The 18,786-nt window shown below is 46.5% G+C and overlaps 1 protein-coding gene across 6 annotated transcripts in view; it reads left to right on the top strand.

Moving 5' to 3' along the window:
- Positions 1-18,235, top strand: part of SLC23A2 (solute carrier family 23 member 2) — a 116,272-nt gene extending 98,037 nt beyond the window's left edge. For all 6 annotated transcript variants that reach the window (XM_074317751.2, XM_074317754.2, XM_074317750.2 and 3 more), the window contains 6 exons: positions 862-1,009; positions 2,170-2,275; positions 8,335-8,464; positions 9,205-9,342; positions 11,510-11,605; positions 13,450-18,235. In XM_074317751.2, coding sequence (XP_074173852.1) covers positions 862-1,009; positions 2,170-2,275; positions 8,335-8,464; positions 9,205-9,342; positions 11,510-11,605; positions 13,450-13,682 — 851 coding nt within the window. In that variant the 3' untranslated portion in view covers positions 13,683-18,235. The remainder of the gene's footprint in view (positions 1-861; positions 1,010-2,169; positions 2,276-8,334; positions 8,465-9,204; positions 9,343-11,509; positions 11,606-13,449) is intronic.
- Positions 18,236-18,786: the final 551 nt, after the last annotated feature.

Raw genomic sequence — 18,786 nt, 5'->3', positions numbered from 1 at the left:
TAAATCCAGATACTCAAAATGAAGCTACCTGGGGACTTCTCTTTTCTTTTTTTTCTTTTTTTATTTTTTAAAGACAGCCGCATTTTTATTGATTTGAAGCTTTTTTCTTTTTCCTTCCTTTTTTTTTTTTTAATTTTTATTGGGGGAATATTGGGGAACAGTGTGTTTTTCCAGGACCCATCAGCTCTAAGTCAAGTTGTTGTTTTCAATCTAGCTGTGGAGGGCGCAGCTTATTGGCCCATGTGGGAATCGAACCAGCGACCTTGGTGTTATGAGCACTGCACTCTAAACAACTGAGCCAACCAGCGGCTGCCCCCTCTTTTTGCTTAAAGGAAACTGTCTTAAATTTTCTATAACATGGTTTACTAAAAAAAAGTGCTGCTGTAACACTATACCTTGTGCCATGCTTTACTGTTGGGATTTAAATTTAGGTGGTGACTGTTCACTGCTTTTTCATTTGATGCCACCATCAGTTTGTACCATGCTTTGCACAGCAGAGTTAAAAATCCTTCTCATGCAAATTGCTATCCCAACACGGCAGGCTGTGTTCCATTGTAATTTAGGTGACACTGGTTGTGAAACAGGAGGAGAAGCACCCACCTCTTCCTGCCAAACAATTTATTTTAGATAAGGATAGAGAACAGACCAATCCTGCTTATGGCCATCGTCATCCAACTCAGATACTATTCCCAGGCATCTAGTGCATTGGTGACTCAGGTTTGAATATGAACAGATTCTGTGAGCTTTGAAATCTGAGTGGATTTGATAAGAGTCCTGATGTTCTGAATACACTGAGGTCCTGATAACGTTTGCTTGTCCCTCTAAGACAGTAAGGAGTTCACGTTTGTTTTCCTGCCACAGTTCAGTGGGGACTGCCCACCATCTCCGCCGCTGGTGTCATCGGCATGCTGAGCGCAGTCGTTGCCAGTATTATTGAATCTATCGGGGACTACTATGCCTGCGCAAGGCTGTCCTGTGCCCCACCACCTCCCATCCATGCAATAAACAGGTACGTTCCTGAGCAAATGCATTCTTCATTGGGCCCCGGACCTCGTTCCTCTGCTCTTTGGTTTGGATAACCGTGAAGAAGAAACCAAGAGTTCCAGCATGAAGGCAGCCAAGCATCAGGGCTCTTCCCTGGCTGTTTGTCCTTAGATAAGTCACTGCCCTCATTTTGCCCATTTTCCTATTCTGTAACGCCAAGCAGAATTCTCAGCCTTTCTTCCTCACAGTGACAGTCACGTAAGACATTCTCTATGAGACCATTCTAGACCTTAAAACTCACCAAAACAAGTATCAGACACTGCCATTGTTTGTTTCTTGGTTTGGGGTCATGAATGTTTGTCCCCTTTGCTTCTTCTTTTCCCAACTGTTCTGAGCATAGATGCTGTGTCATCTATTCACAATTACAATTTATATATAGAGAGATAAAAGCAGGATAAATGAAGTCTGCAGAATCTGGAGGTTTAAGAGTTGTAGGGTTTAGGTTCTCAGCAGACCTGGTCTTTAGTTTCTGGATGCCGGGAGTGAATTGAACCCTATGGAGGCTTCAGAGAAAATAGGCACATCACCACCCCGCAGCCCTTTCCCAGGCAGCGGCTGCCCCTCCAAAAGGGGTTGTATGTGATGAGATCAAATGGGCTGCTGTAAGCATCTCTTGGCATTGGTTCTGTGAGGTGTTACAGCCCTGGGTTTAATGTCCTTCTCCAGTGGAGCTGTGCATATGATTATATAACTTGTATATTGATTCTTTTAAAAAAGTGTCGGTGTTTACAGAATTACAAAGCATGTCCTTCCCAATGAAGCTATATGTAGTAATAGTAAAGGAATCAAATCAGTGGACAGCACATGTTTGTCTTAGATCCCAACAAATGCCTCTGCTTTCTGGCTAAAGTCCTTTAATTTGGGACACTGTTTAAACACCTGTGTCTAATGTGTGGCTCACAGAGGTGCTTCTCAAAATTGAGTGCGTGTGGAGGATCCAGGTAAAGTGCAGGTTCTGCTTCAGCAGGTCTGGAGGGGCCTGGGCCTCTGCATTGCTAACCCCTCCTGGGGCTGCAGAGGCTGCCAATCTGCGGAGCAGGCTCTTGGCTCACAGCCATTTAGAGCATATTCCAGAGTGTCTCCCCCATTGAATGAATGTTTCTCCCCCATTCCTTTACATTTTAGGGGGATTTTCGTGGAGGGTCTCTCCTGTGTTCTCGATGGCATATTCGGTACCGGGAATGGCTCTACTTCATCTAGTCCCAACATTGGAGTTTTGGGAATTACTAAGGTACAAATACTTTTTTAATTAAATGACTGGGCCTTTACGCGTTGGTCCATTTCATTGATTGGTCTGTCCACCTGAGTTCCAAAAGGAAGGCCTTCAATTCTGAGATCTTCTTCCCCCTCCTCTTTTTTTTTTTTCGTTTATGGGTGTTTGGAATGCTGGTGGTGGTCCCTCCTCCCTTGGCTGGCCTGGGGAGGCAGGCTCTTGGGTGCTGTCATTTCTTCATGCATTCTACAAATTTTTATTAAACACCAACCCTGTGCCAGCCTAACGTTCCAGGCACTTGGGATGCGTCAGTGAATAAAAAAGGAAAATATCCCCATCCTTGTATAGTTTACATTCTAGCAGGGGGAGACAAACAAGAAACAGTAATCACACTAATATGACAGACACATTGGGCAGGGTGGGTGGTGGGGAGTGAGGGTGAATGTTACGTGGGCTGGTCAGGCTAATCCTCATTGAGAAGATGGCATGAAGCCAAGACCTGAAGGAGGCAAGGAGGGAGAGAGCGGTGCAGGTACCTGGGGAGTGGGCGGGGGCACAGGCAGTGCAAAGCCCTGGGAGCAGGTCAGCATGTTGCAGATCAGCAAGGAGGCCAGTGGGGGCCAGGGCAGGTAAGAGCAGGTGAGGTCTTTGAGATAACTGAGAACCAGGTCACGCAGGCCCTGTAGGCTGCTACAGACAGTGGAGGGGGGGGGGGCGGGGTGCCCCTGGGAGACTCTGTTTGATCTGTTGTGTGTTTTGATTTTAAAGGATCACTTTGGGTGCTACGACGAGAGTAGACCATGGCAAGTGGGCGAGGAAGTAGAAACGGGAGACCAGTTAGGAGATGGTATTAGTTCTGTATGAGAGATGGTACCACTTGTTACAGAAAAATATTCATCTTCCAGTAAAGAATTAACATGGTTTTCAAACCGCAGCAGCAGAACCCTTCTCTCTCAGATGAACTCAGTTGTGGACTGAGTGGGTTAGATAAGCCACAGTGAGTCACTCAGGTTGAACAGGGCCAGGGTTCAGAGTCCTATCTACTTACCTCTCCTTCCCACCCAACTTCAAACACGGACATGTAACCCTGGAGCTGCCCCACCTCACAGTCCAGCTTCTGTGAGAAGGTGCCTGTTCCTAGGCCTTTCACATTTATTACTGGCAAATAAACTTTATATCCCAGTTACCTAGGGCCAAAGCATGCTGTTTGCCAGTATGTTGAAGCGTGCAGCTCAGCCCCCGGCCATTGTATGTTGTGCAGCTAGAGACTCTTAGAACTGGTGCACCATCCAGGACAGCTGGCATGGGTCACAGGTCTCCCTTACCTGAGCCCTGTGTCCTAAGAACTTGGGGGTAAGCCGCAGCCTTCTGGCACTGTTTGGCCCCTGAAATTAGAATTCTCCCTCAAGCTCTCTGCGAGATTTTGTAGCCAGATAAAGGTAAACCAAATACTAAGTTTGGTTAGTCTTGACTGCACACTCAGGTGAGAGGGAGCAGGGCTTCCATAGCACATGCCTGACACGTTAGTTGGTTTCCCTGTAAGTTCCTCACAGAGCTCAGCCTCATGTGTGCAGATGGCTCCACCTGCTGCCTGTTGCTCCTGGCACAGGGCACGTAAGGGCTGCTGATGGGCACTTCCAGTGCCATCCCTGGGTCCTGTTGCTGCCAGCGGTGAGAAGCACACGCTGAGCACGGAGTGTCCGTCACATGGACACAGAATGGAGCATAAGCCACTCAGTCTTTAGCCAGTTTGCTGCATGAACCTATAGATATATAACTAATCTGAACTCAAGCAAAGTTGTTATAGATGGAGGAACTCTTCGGGGAAGACAGTTTAACAAGCCAGCTCCCTTTCTGCATCCCTTTGAAACTCGTCCCCAGCAGGGTCACTGTAGGGAGTAAAGGTGATGCTCATTGAGGTTCGCGTCTGAAACAAGACTGAGGTGGTCTGGAGAATGATTCCCCTTATTACAACGTGAATGGTGCCAGCTTATCCTGAAAGGCCACCTGCCAGCGCTTTTTAATGAACTAAATTGATTTTCCCTCTGAATCACTTCACCCAAGCAAAGGTGGCATCCGTTCAGCCTGGCATTGGGTTCCATTGCCCTGACTCACAAGGGGTTATAATCCAGCCATCTACACAAGTGCCTTGGGCTGGGGAGGCACAGCTTGCTGCAGAAATTTCTCTGTGGCCTGAGTCACGTAGCTGATGGGAGAAAAGGAGGCACAAGTTCTGGGCTGTCTGCCTGTTGTCCGGCTGAAGGACTTGGAACAAGTAAGTCGCTTTTCTGAATAGAACTGAGGTCTGAAATCCAACGATTCTAGATCTGTGCTGTCCAATATGGTGGTCAGTAGCCAAGGCATGTGGCTGTTTAATTAAAATGAAAAATTCAGTTCCTCAGTCACATTAGCCATACTCGAAAGGCTCAGTGGTCACTTGTGGCTAGTGGCTGCCAAGGGACAGCAGAGATACAGAGCATTTCCATCACTGCAGAAAGTCCTAGGGAACAACAGTGGTCTGGGTCTTGTATCAGACTTCCTGGGCATTTAGAAAAGAGGGTGACCTTCAGCTCTTCTAAGGAATCTGCCTCCATTTCCTGGCAACTTTAGTATTTGCTGTCCTTAATCCAGTTACGGCATTCCACGTCCATAGAAAGTCTAATTTGTTTGAGCAGGAGTTGAGGCTGCTTACCTCATTGTTTGTTCTGAAGTTCTAAGGGGGTCAGATGCCATGTGCAGGACTCCTGCTGAATGTGTGCCAACGACTGTCCCACAGAGACGGGCAGACATGATGGGAGGTGGCTGCTTTGGGGTCTAGCCCTCGCTCCACCACTTTCTCCCAAGGTGACCACCTTCCTGAGCCTCCATGCCCTAGTCAACAAGATAGCATGCCGGGCATTGGAATGAATAACTTGATGTGAAGCACTTAGCAGAGAGCCCAGCTTGTGGTAGGTACACAGTAAGCTATAGATACTGTCTTTATGGAGTATTGTTGAACAAACTCAAAGAGAATTTGGAGACTTTGGCTAGAAATAAATGATTTATTCAAGGGTCTTAGAGTTTGCAAATTGGGGACACCGCCAGGCAAAAACCCAGGAGTGTTCTGAAGAAGAAAGATAAGAATTCTTATAGTAAAAAGTATATTCTTGAGAATAATCAGTCCTGCATTCGTAGTCCTAGGATTGGTCCAGGAAGATTATCAGGCAGATGTCAGAGGGTGTGAAAGATGGAGGTCTGGTAGCACCCAACAGTCAGGTGGTCTGAATGCATGGGTCCTTCACGGAGTAATCAGAGGGTTATCTGGAGGTCTGGTGTATGTCCAGATGTATGTATATCCAGGCATTGACACAGGATGGGAAAGTTCCAGAAGTTCCCAAGCTAGTTAGAACAATGATAGAATCGTTTCCTCATGCCTCAACCTATTTGATTTTAGTAAGTAATTTAGTGACTTGACTATAGTGACTCCATTTTATTTCTTCACCCTATTCCTCAATATTAAGCCATAAGTGTATTTCTAGGAATAGAGTAAAACCATCTCCCTGATTGTAGTATCTCCTTGGTGGTGTCCAGAGGACGCTCATTTCTCCTCTGCTGTATTCCACACTGTTGAAGACTTAGGAACGTCAGAAACAATGGCCCGGGAGGCAGAGCCGAAGTTCAGGAAGGAGGGCAGGAGGGAGGTAGGGAGGAGATTCCAGGGTGTGGGCAGCTGGAAGGGAGATGCAAAGGCTCTGTGTAAGCGCCAGGAAGCAGAGACTTCAGGGCTATGTCTGGTGTTTGGAATAGAGTATATAACAGATACTCCGTTAATATTTGTTGAACCCAAAAATGGCTTTGTTACTGCTTGGGATTGTTTGTTTTATTTTTGGCAGCATCTTAGGCAGATCAGCCTTGCTGGTTTTCATATAAGATTTATTGTTTTAGACTGCCTGGGGCCAGCCTGGCCCTCCCCCGGCACACCTAACAGGGGTGCCTGACCCTGCTGGGAGGTGGTCCTGGCACAGGTGATTCCCTCTTCTTTTTCTCCAGTAAACTCTTACTCAGCCCTCCAAACTATGTCTGGGGACCCCTCTCCAACTCTTCGCACTGGTCTCCCACACAGCATAGCAATTGCAGCAGTACCAGAATTTCATCATAAGCTTGTGACTTACTTATCTCTGTATCCACCACCCCCCCCCCCCACCAACTCTAACAAGTGCTAGTCACGTAATAGGTCCTTAAAACTGTTTGCTGAAAAGCAAGCCATTTATAAATGAAAGACTTCCTTATCGTGTAAGACAGCCAGCCGTAGGTCATTTTTACTGGACTTGCCAGTGCTTCCCTGCACTCAGTGGTGTATAGGAGGAGCTATGGAGTGGAACAATAAAGCCCGAGCTCCAGTCTCAACTGTGACTGGTTTTAGCTGGACAGCCACCTCTTCATTTGCTCAGTAAGATTTGACTCTCAATCATCTGATCTGTGGTTCCTTTGAGAAGCTGCTGGAAGCTGGAGACCAGCATCGTCTGGCAGAACATGTGCAGTGGTTGCATTGTTCTGCCCTGTGGGTACCACACTGGCGCCCCCAGCCACAGGTGCCTGTGGAGCACTTGAAATGTGGCCAGTGCAATCAAGGGACTGAATTTTAAATTTCACTTCATTTTAATTGACTTGAAGATAGGTAGTCATCTTCTCCTTAGAGCCCTGTGGATGTTTCTGGAACCTCTGTTATGGTTTAGCTCCTCAGGGTGTTTTCCTGGGAGAGGCAGCACAGAATAAGGGCCAGTAATGCAGTGCCAGCTCCACCTCCTGCTACCTGGGTGACAGTGGGCTAGATGGAAGCTTCTAGAAGGTAGAGATCAGGTTTAACAGATGGGAAATGATGCATGTGGTGCTGCAGAAGCCCGGAGTGAGGGGAGCCTAGCTGTGGAATCAAGGAAGGCTTCGCTGAGGGGTAGTGTTTTGAAGGATGTGTCTGGGAACCAGCCAGAAGCGGGACGTGGGTGGGAAAGGGTGTTCTGGACAGACTGGCCCGGGCCTCCCTGGTACCCTGAGGAGCAGGCGGTAAGCCCCTAGCATGGCTGGGGCTGGACACAGGGCACAGGGAGCTCGCCAGTGGGCTTGGCTCTCTTGGGAAGAGCTTGAGAAATGTGTTTTATTTCACGAACACCAGAGGCCGTAGATAGGGCACTGACCTCCCAAATCAGTGTGTTAGAAAGGTCATTACACCTCAGTGGAGAGGACAGGTGGGCAGAGAAAAGGCCAGAGGCAGCAAGCCCAGGTGGGAGGCCATCAAATAGCCTGATGCTTGCCAGGCGTTGTTCAAAACTTTTTACATGTCGTCTCATTTAAGCCTCAAAGCAAAAACATGTGGGTTAGCCTTATAGAGATGAAGGTCCTGCCACCCAGAGAGACTAAGTAGCTTGCGCTGGTCACACAGATAGAGGTAGAGTGGGGATGCCAGCCAGGCAGCAGGGCTCAAGAATTCTGCAGTCTGTGTCCTCTAGTCTGTGCCAGCACTCACCAGTAAAACAACATGAGGGGAGGAAGTGCCAGAAACTTTGGGGGTTTTGTCTGATTCATGTACAGGAAAGGTGGAGTTGCTTTGGAGTGGGTTAACTTGATGTAGGGTGATTTCAGGAACCCAAAAGAGAAGCAGAGGCAAAGGGTAGCTTTTGCATTTTGCATTTGAGACACTAGGTCATCCCAGCCGTCGACTGTGGGCCTTAGAAACCAAGGGTCTGAGAAACCAAGGAGCAGGTCCACGTGGAGGTGACGTCACCCAGTGCTCAGAGAAGCAAAGGCCGAGTCCTGGTACCCCCGTCCCCGACTCCCCATCCCTACCCCCCCAGTGAAGGGGAGGAGAAGGGGACAGGATGGGAATGAGGAAAGGTGGTAGAATCTTTTTACTCTGGATGTCTATTGTAGTTTGTAGTAATTGTGCATTGAGATCACTCCTCATTATGAAATGAGACTGATCCCTCTCAATTAGAAAATGTAACAGTAAATCTAGATTTGAATGAGGGCTTTGTCACATTTGCCCCAGGAGGCCTGGGGAATTTGTGCTGAGCACCTGTCTCTGCCTCTGGTGTGTCCTGCAGGTTGGCAGTCGCCGGGTGATACAGTACGGGGCCGCCCTCATGCTGGCCTTGGGCATGATCGGCAAGTTCAGCGCCCTCTTCGCCTCCCTTCCGGATCCTGTGCTTGGCGCCCTCTTCTGCACGCTCTTTGGTAAAATTCCCTTTCCTTGATGGCCAGCTTCGCTCGCAGGCTCCTTTTCTTTCTTCCCATTTGCTAAGTTTTCATAGGGATCATGTTTTCTTGCTAAATCCCTTCAGTAAGATTGGACATAACGATGCATTTCTATTTTAAAATACAAAAGGATACACCTTCAAAACATAAAAACCAACCCCACTCTCTGAGTTGAATTTATGTTGAAGGTAGAACCAAAAGTAGAATATTGGGCTAGGAAAAATAATGATGAAATTTAGTCTCTTTAATTGGTATTGCTAATTGATTTGACTCAACCTGTCTTTCCCTCCGAGTGGGCTGTTTAAAACTGTGAGCATTTTTAAGATGGGACTCTATTTGATCTTTGTGCCATTTAGTTGTAATCAGGGGCCAGATATTTGGGTGGGTTTCCCAACTTAATTGAAATGTTTGTGTAGAGGTTTCAGGGGAGAACCAATTCCTTAGTTTTCCGTTTGGTCTAAAGAAAGCATAGTGGGATGTTTATGCCCTTGAATAAGCCCAGGGGGTGCTTAGGCCAAGGGTCCTTTCGATCAGCGACCCAGGTGGTCACATTCCGACCCCCACGTCCTGTCACTGCACTGGTATTCTTATTTCTGATGGGACAGAGAAAGCACATTGTAAGGAGTCTGTCTTTGACAGTTGTGAGTCAATCTGTCATCCATGCTGTAAGCTCGTCCATGTGAGCTGAGGGAACTTGCTGTCTGCTGTTTTCTCCCCAGGCATGATCACAGCTGTTGGACTCTCCAACCTACAGTTCATTGATTTAAATTCTTCCCGGAACCTCTTTGTGCTTGGATTTTCCATCTTCTTTGGGCTCGTCCTTCCAAGTTACCTCAGGCAGAACCCTCTTGTCACAGGTAAGCCACACACTTTGAACCTTGGGAGTGGGAACTGCAGCCTCCAGGTCACAAACAGCTCATCACCAGTCAGAGAGGACTTGGGAGCATCGGGAACTGTCTCGGTGAACGTTCATCTACGAACTTGGATAATTCAGGTCACGCGAACGTGCCACTGTGCGCTTACACAGTGGAAAGTTCGCGACCTTAATTGTCCGACCTTCATATGTATTTTATTCCAGTCTCATTTTGCCTCAGTTTGTTTGGAAGCCCTTTTGTATTTTCCCACATGAGCTGGTGTGTACACATAACTGATGTGGCATGTTAAGGTCTCTCTCTCTTGTTTTTTTTTTAACCAGGACTCTCTCCTTTGGGAGAGTGCCTCTGTGTAAAACCTTTTGATTTCTCTGACTAAGGCTAAAAACTGTACAATTTCTTGGAACTATATACTTTAAAGTACATGTTTTTCTACTGGAATCGTAGCTACTTTGAGTTCAAGATTAACCTTTTAAACCCCCTTAAAAAAATTTTTTAATGCCTCAATGTCATGAAGAGTGAGTAAAGGAGAACCATCTTAAGAAATAGCTATTGCTGCTGACATTTGATGCAGAATTAGGGACCATTTTATGTATATGTGTATACTTATATTTTTTGAGGTGAAATTCACATAACATAAAATTAACCATTCTAAAATGAACAGTTGAGTAGCATTTGAGTACCTTCACAGTTGTGTAGCCACCGCCTCTTATCTAGTTTCCAAAACTTTCTCACCTGAAAATAAAATTCCATACTCGTTAAGCAGTATATCCCTATCGTCCCACTTCTCTCAGACCCTGGCAACCACCCATCTGCTTCTGTTTCTGTGGCTTTGCCTATTCTGGATATTTCCTATAAATGGAATCACACAATAGGTGACCTTTTGTGCCTGGCTTCTTTCAGTTAGCATGTCTTTGGGATTCATCCATGTTAATAGCATGTACAAGTGTTTCATTCCTTTTTATGGCTGAATAATAGTCCATTATATGTATATACCAGAATCTGTTTATCCATTGATTAATTGATGGACATTTGGGCTGTTTCCGCCTTTTGACTGTTGTGACTAGTGCTATTATGAACATTGGGGTGCAAGGACAGTCAGTCCTCATTCGTGGTGGTTGTGTCCTGGGGAGTCACTGTGAGCATGGAATTAGCTCATCCTGAGCTATTGCTGCTCGGGGAGAGGCGGCCAATAGCAGTAAACTGGGGCCGGCACGCAGCTCATCTGACACACGTGTTTTCTCCACAAGGCGTATCACGGCTTCGCTGCTGCTCTGTGCGTGTCCGTGAATGACTGAGAGCACCACACGTATCCCTTTTGGCTTTACAAGGAAATTATAGTGTGGAGGTGAATTCACAAATACAGAATTGGCCAATAATGAGGATTGACTCTATTGGGTCAAGCGACTATTTTCGATTCTTTGGGGTATACATCGAGGAGTAGAATTGCTGGTTCCTGTACGGAGGATGCCAAAAAAAAAAAAAAAAATACACATTTTAAGAAACGAAAAAACTGTATTAAAATTGTAATACTAAATATATATACCCATAACAAAAGATGAATACAAGTCATGTGTATACATTTTTTGGGCACCTCTGGTATTTTAAATAGAGAAATACGTGAACTAATAACAAGGAGATTTCTTGCTGCTTTTGACATTTTAATATATCACATTCATGTGATATTTTAATAAATCTAGTTGCTCCTAATTGAAAGCAGCTAAACACAAATTAGTAATACAGGATTCAGAAAAGCCTTTGTTTTATTGCAGATAGCACAAATATTTTTGTTGTCTTATTATTCACTATGTAATTCTTTTCAGCTTTATAGCAGCCATTTTTTTAAAAAAGTCTGTAAATCCTATCAATGGCTTCGTAGTTCATTATAGGGTGAACTTCACTCTGTTAGATTTATCGTCCATGCACCATTGTGAGGAATTTTCCTTATGGAGGTGACTTTTGATCACTGTTGAAGGTATTCACAGTAGCTTAAAGCATCACTGGCAAAAATGTATCTATCCAGGCACAGCGGGCATTTACACTTCCGTGCACTGCATCGACTGGCAATTCGTGCTCGTCCCACTGCTCCTTTCCAGGGAAGGGCAGGCCTGTCCTGGCTGCTAGCGACCCAACTGCTCTTTTCTGTTTCTAGGGATAACAGGAATCGATCAAGTGTTGAACGTTCTGCTCACAACTGCTATGTTTGTAGGAGGCTGTGTAGCTTTTATTTTGGATAACACCATCCCAGGTATGTGGTATATATCAAACACGCTTATTACATATGTGGATTACTTTTTTTGCCAAATAAATAGGGGAAGCAGGAAGAGTAAGTCAGTTCAAAGCCATCACTGGTTAAAACTGTCTTTTCTAAAGTGGTTAAGATGACGCACTCAGCCTCCTTTTATGAATCAGGTTTTTGTTAATAAACTTACTGGGTTGCTTTCCTCCTTGCTGAATAACTTTTCAGAGACAGCAAGTAAATTCCTTCCTCATGGTAAAGTGGCAGTAGGTGCCTTGGGCATGCTCCGGGCTGCCTGTCCTCCCTGCACAGCCTTGCCCAGCACTCTGCAGTTTAGTTTCATCGAGTTCACACCCTCCTCTGAGCCAGCTGGTAACAGCCTACGGCACGTCTCCTCCTTGGGGCGCCTTAAATGAGTCCTTCCTGAGGCAGGCCCCAGTCAACTAAGACCAAAAGACAGCAAATAGGGTGGGCACAGGCCTCTGCCAGGATGAGTGACTGACTGAGAGGTGTGTGGAGGCAGCATCTCCAGTACCCATAACGCTGGTTTCTCAGCTGGGTGCGTTCTGTGCAAAGCACTAGGTGGTGAACTAGACTGTGATACGGGTCTGCCTTGCAGCCTTCCCAGCTTCCTAGAGGAGGCTGCTGTGCACCGTTGTAAAATGCTGCCGTAGGCACCCTGGTAGACGAACCTGCCATCAAGGAAGGGTGACACTTGTTCTTGAGCTTGAAGGTTTTATTGAGATTTTACCATTAAAACAACCCACCTCCAAAAAGTCTCAATCAAGAGGTTGCTTGAGAAACGGGATGAACACATCCGGCTAGAGGAAATCACATGTATGAATAGGTGGAAAGTGTTAGATTTATGGAGTCAATAACTAACACCCTCTTTCTCTCCTAAGTCAGAACTAATTGAGGGAAAGGCAGATGAGTCAGAGAGATGGAAATTAAAATCAGCTTTGTTACTGAAACACCGATGGGAGGGCATAGCTTGGACGTCAGAAAGTACCGAGGACCCTCAATGCTGCCTCACAGGCTCACGCCCATCACGTAGGCTCGGGCACAGAAGTGGAGTGTTAGGTATCCTTACAGCTAAGAGCACATGCAGCCCTCCTCTGCACCGGATCTGTTAAAAAGTCCAGGAGTTGCTGAGCCCTGTGGGCCCAGATCTTTCTCCCTGACTCATCAATAGGGTACAGAGTGGCCCAGAATTACACCAGGAGAAGTTCATCCTCACGGGAGCCTGACAAGTGTGTGTGTTGGGGTGGGGGGGTGAGAGGGGGTGTATGACAAGTGCAACATGCACATGCGCTGAAGTAGAGGAAAGCGATATAAAACTTGGTATGTCTCCCTGGGGGCGGGGCCGCGACCAGGGGATGAAGGCATTATGTATGGAATAACAAATACTTTGAGCCCCATTTTGCAAGATGAGGTTTGCATTTTGTTGTTGTGTTTTGCACAGTGTTTGAGAACAGATTTGGGGGAGGAGGCGATGAGCTGAAGACGGGATAACCAGTTAGACTGATAGGATGACCCGGGAAAGCAGTGACGTGGCCTGGGCCAGACCTCAACAGTGAAAGTTGAGAATATGGGTCATGTGGAAAGACACGGTGGCAGCAAAGGCATCGGGAGGGCATTTGAATGTGGAGCAAGAGGAACAAAGATGGGCCAGCGAGTCTTAGATTTCTGGTTTGGGCGCCCGGATAGCTGAGTGCCATCAAGTGTGCTTTGGTGCCGTCCCGGCAGGTTCGGTCTGTGGGGCAGCATGGTGGGGAGTCTAACTTCTTGGTAGAACTGTTAAACTAAATGTTCCTTTGTCTTGATGTGTGTGTGTGTGTGTCTGTGTTCCATAGGCACTCCAGAGGAAAGAGGAATCAGGAAATGGAAGAAGGGCGTGGGCAAAGGGAGCAAGTCGCTCGATGGCATGGAATCCTACGATTTGCCGTTTGGCATGAACGTTATTAAAAAATACAGATGCTTCAGCTATTTACCCATCAGCCCAACCTTCGTGGGCTACACGTGGAAAGGCCTCAGGAAGAGTGCGAACAGCCGGAGTTCAGACGAGGACTCTCAGGCCACGGTATAGCCGCAGCTCAGCCTGTGGCCTGGCCGCAGTGAGGCATGAATCTAGTTCCTTGCTGAGTAACGAGCAGTAACATATATGTTTGTATATCTGCATTTCCATCCCGCACCCCAGAGCTAAGACAGGTTGCAAATGCTTCTTTGTTGTGGTGGTGATCATGTCTAATATGGTGTCCGCTTCTCTCCTTATTTAAGCCCTGAGCCCTTGCCCTGGAGAGTGTGTACTGCTGGCCATGGTCACTGAACTTGAAGTTCCTGCCCTCCTGTGGGAGTGGATGTTTGAAATCCACAGCAATTCCTTGTTTCCAGTCCCCTTCCACTACCCCTAGCTTGCCTGTAAGCCACCCCAGGGGTCCAGGGGCTTTCTGTCCTGGAAGCACCTGGACCGCTAGTTTTTTGTTTGACCTTTTTGCTTGACCTTGGCCCGAACTGCAGAGACCTCCTGTGGTCAAGGAGCAAGTCCCTTCGCATGGTCCCAACTGACTGGTCAAATAGGATTCTGTGTTCCCTGGTACAGAAGGAGGGAGAGGCTGTTGACCTGATTGAAAACAGTGACGTGGTTACCCTGTGCCCAGATTGGTGCATGGGTAAGGTCTGTACAGATCGTATTAGATTGGCAGCCTGTTTGGGGGGTTGGAGGGGCAGGGAAAGGACCGTGAAATCAGTATCTGATTCTCAACTGCTCTCTCTTGGTGCCACACTGGCCCAGGCTGGGCCAGCACATGTCATACTGGCCTCTTGTTCCCTGGTGGCTGACACGTTATCTGGCATGTACCACTCCTGGCTGGGGCAAAGGGTACAGAGCGCCACACAAGGACACCAACCAGATGTTTGTGGGAGTCTTGGCTCTGCTGTCATGTGGATGTCAGTTCTTGTCGTGTGTGTCTATAAATACAAGATTTGATTCCTATTGAGTGTTCTTGACTATCGCAGAGTTTTGAAATCAGTGTTTTTCCATGTGACCCTCTGACCTTGACCTTGCACCCCTATTACTTGTGCCCCACCCTCTCCCTCCCATTAAGGAAAGAACCAGCATTTGTAAAGCTGTGGACACCATCAGGGAAGCTTGTCGTCATGGCTTTTGAAGGCCAGTAACCATTCTTGTGGTTGTATTTTGTATTGCTTGACACCATGAAAGTGTAAATACTGTAATGCCTAATCTATTTATCAAAACTGACTACTGGACCAGAGCCCAGAAACCATGGGGTATGTTGTACGTGAATTTGTTTTGTGAAGAAGGGAAGCCAGGGCAGGTAACAAACAGAGCTGCCATAGTGGCTGGTCTGGCATCCTGGTAAATTCATCACCACAGTTCTGTCACAACTTATTTCCGGCGGTTAAGGCTTAAGGAGACTTTCTGTGGGTTGCCATGTTGCGTGTCCACTGGATCTTGATTTCGCAAAGCGGAAAATTAGATCTCCTGGCCAAATACCTTTCTTGTTTAAGTTACTGCAGAAGGTGGTGAAAAGGCAGCCGCCAGGTCCCCTCTGTCGAGTTCTAATTAGATAACACTAAATTCTTTTGAGAATAAATAAAAAAGGTGAGTAAAGTTGAATTTGGTTTGAAGTTTTCCAGCCAAAGGGAAAGTCTGAGACATACAGTAGTGACCTCGCTTCCTGGGGTTGTGCTTCCTAAGTGTCCGTTGACCTGGTTGAGCCTTGGACGGCAGTGGGCGTTTCTTTCTCCCATCAGTGGGACGCAGCCAGGGAGCATTTCCTGCCCCTGTGGTTGCCTCTGCTACACCAGTGGGATCATTGTGCAGCCTCCTTGGCTCCTGGAAAGTTGGGGGCTTCAAGGCTTGTTCAGCCAAGAACACTTCAGAGCCACTTCACTGTTTGCCAAGACCTCACTGCAGATTAAGAACTTAGATTGTAAATTACGTGTCATTTTATATGTTCCCTTTTTTGAAGTATATTTGATGCATAGTTTATTTCGCAGCACACTGGTTGAGGATGGCCATCCCTCGAGGCTGGCAGCCCTCCTACACTGAGTTGCTCTCAGTTCCTTCTATTGGTATTTTTGTTCAGCATCTCCAATTTCTCAGCTCTGAAAAATGAGGAAAGCTGTTACACATCTCAGAGAATTGTAGTACTCTAGCTCTGTAGGTAAGCAGAAGGACCAGATACTCAAATGAAAGCCTCTGAACCATCAGTACTTCAGAGACAAACATGTTCCCTTCAACCTAACTTAACCGGGCATCTCCCGCCCAGGGGGTATCACTCGGGGTATGTGCTCCAACATCCAGAAACCTGCTCCATCCTGAAACCTCTCCTTGAGTTAGGTTTTATTGGGAGGTTTCAGATGTGCTGGGCCAGGAGTGTCTACAAGCATTCAGATGGGGAGGGAAACCCTGTACCCACGCCACCTTTGGAAAGGGTTTATTGCCCTTCTGCTTCCCACCGGGGCAACTTTAGATTCTCTGTCCAAGGACAGGAGTGGGGAGTGGTAGCAGGGGACAGGAGGTGGGGATGAAAGAGGGCAGCCTCACTAGGGGCTCCATTGAGTCTGGTACTTTCTGTACAGCCTGTGAAACTCACCTTTGCTTGAGTGGTTGGAGTCTCATGATAACTAATAAATCTTGTATGTGCAGCAACCACCAACCATTTTAGGAAAGGGTCCTCCCACTAGCAAATATGTGACAGTATGAGTCTAATTGAAAGAAAAACGTGTTCATCTGCTGCTTGGATTTAAGCACACCCCTGAAGGGGAGGTTTTGCGGGACATGGTGGCCATACCTGGTCTCTCCCTGTTCACTTCCCACTTTTAACTGTTGGCCTGTGTTGCTGCGGCTGCACAGCGACCATGCTTTGGCCAGTAGAATGTTTTAAAATACTTTATGTATAAATGTCCCTGAGCAGGGCGTTCAGTCTCCAATTTCCACAGTGACCAGCTACGCACCATCTTTACATTTACATGTGCCATCCTGATGTGCAAAATAAATTGAAAGTATAAGGACAGTAGATGCAGCCGTATCACAGTAGGGTGTGGGTAAAGGAGACGCCCACCGCTGGTTTTGATAAAAAAAACACGGTTCACAGAATGATGGGAAGTGTCTCTAGTCTTTGTAAGCAATTTTCATTTTCATTCTCACTAGGGAGTTACACTTAGATTCATTGGTACAGAATCTTAAGAGGGTTTGAAGTGTTAACTTTTAGTAAGTTTCCTATACTGGGTCAAGGCAAGAGAAGTGGCTTAACCAGGTCAACTAGAATGAAGCATCATGGGTCCTGCTGGTTTCCCATTTTCATGATAACAAATTCACACACAGGATTTGCTTTATACTGTAGAATACTGACTTTCATGATGACAACTTGGTTTATGCATGAATATTGCAGTATTTCCATATAGTAAAATAACATTTCTACCCAGGATAATAGTCACAGTTTTCCAGGGAGGGAATGATATGATTTTCATGACAATGTCATGTGATGATAGAATTTCTCCATTGATGAATCTCTAGTATGTGTGTATACTTTATTTACCCTGCGTATATTTTGTGACCATAAGCTAAGTTGTTATTTCTTTAATTCATATCCCTGCTGAAGTATCGGTACTAGCAACTTAGAGCTGAAGTTGGCAACTATAATCTTCCTTAATATCGATGCCACAAGAGTGGCCAGGCCAGATGGAAGGTGGATAAGGAGCCCTGGCACGAGGAAAGGCAGTACCCTGCAGGCCGCTGTGCGTGGTGTGCACTCAGCTACAGATAGCAGGCCTGGCGTGGCTGTCGCTGGATGCCTGGTGTGTACGCCCAGCCACGCCCCCTGCAGACCGTGGTCATGTGCACGTGCCTGAGCACGGGCAGGGAGCTGCCCCTGGTCTTTAGAGAAGAGCCTGGAGTTTCACGTGTTGCACGTGTTATGCCCTGTCCCCTTGTGATTTGGATACAGGGAACAAGACATCTCCCCCCCCCCCCCCCCCAGTCACAACCCAAGTAGTGCAAGAAGACCGCCCATTTTTGCCCGTGTTCAGTTTCTGCCCATGGACCCAGGAAGCACGTTAGCGCTGGGAATCCCTTTTCAGCAGCCTCACACACATTCCTGTCCTAGGCTGTTCTTGACTGTGCCTCGTCATCACTACAAAGTAACTTCCAGCATCCTTACAATTCCTGTGTGTGTTTCCCAGCACTTAGTACACCCGTACCAGCGTGGCCATCTTACTGGCAGTTCAAAGTAATACCATTTTTTGTTTGTAACAACCTCTGTTTGACATATTAATAAATTTCTGACTGTTCTTAAAACAGTGGAGATGTCTATATTTTCCTTGAGTTTTTGTGACTGACTTTGGCTATGTACCTTTCTGGGATTTTTTTTTTTTTTTTATGTTGCATAGCGAGGGTATGTGGGTGGGGTTGTTTTTTGAGATGTGTAATTCTTTTATGGAGTTTTTAAAAAGAATTTTCATATTGTTTTCTAACATGGCTTCATTAAACGTTTAAGTATTTTAAAAATATGTAATATTTGGACCAGATGTTGTGAATAATAGTAGAGATAAAGCTATTTTATTCTGTATTTTTAAAACTGTTCCGTACAAATAAAAGCTCTCCTGGACACAGTTCTTCTGTTCACATTCCTCCTTCTATGGCTGGTCTTTAAGAAACACATCATTAATTAAAAGTCATCACCTAGAGAAGGGAAATTGACAAGTAAAAAATTCAGTTAAGCAAGTTCACAGACTTAATCATGGTTGGGTACCTGGAAGACACCTGGAGAACCACAGCAGGCTCCTTGGGAGGCTGTCAGAGGGGGCAGTGAGACCTCAGAAGACGTGCTCATGCTGGACTTTGGGGTGAAATTATGAGTCTCTTATTAGGTCAGCGACATCTGGGTATTGGGGACCTTTTATGGAGTGGTGACCAGAAAGTGTCCACACAGTGGAATCAGAGGCTCTGAGAGCAGCCTCTGTCGCTTCAGGCTGAGTATTAGACGGACGGGAAATGCTGAGGTGCAGATTCCAGAAAAGGTTCAGAGCCAAGTCTGAGAGCAACTAGTGCCGGCTCATTCAGTCGGAGGCGTTGGGGTATGAGGGTGAGTCTAGAGGTGCTTAGGTATACTCCATGTAGAGCAAACTTAGAGCTCCCCCATTCCCATCGCCATCCCTGATTCATC

The sequence above is a fragment of the Rhinolophus sinicus genome, chromosome 13 (assembly GCF_057876585.1).
Source record: "Rhinolophus sinicus isolate RSI-liver-muscle chromosome 13, RSI-T2T, whole genome shotgun sequence".
Classification (NCBI taxonomy): Eukaryota; Metazoa; Chordata; class Mammalia; order Chiroptera; family Rhinolophidae; genus Rhinolophus; species Rhinolophus sinicus.
This window is presented reverse-complemented; position numbering and strand designations above follow the sequence as displayed.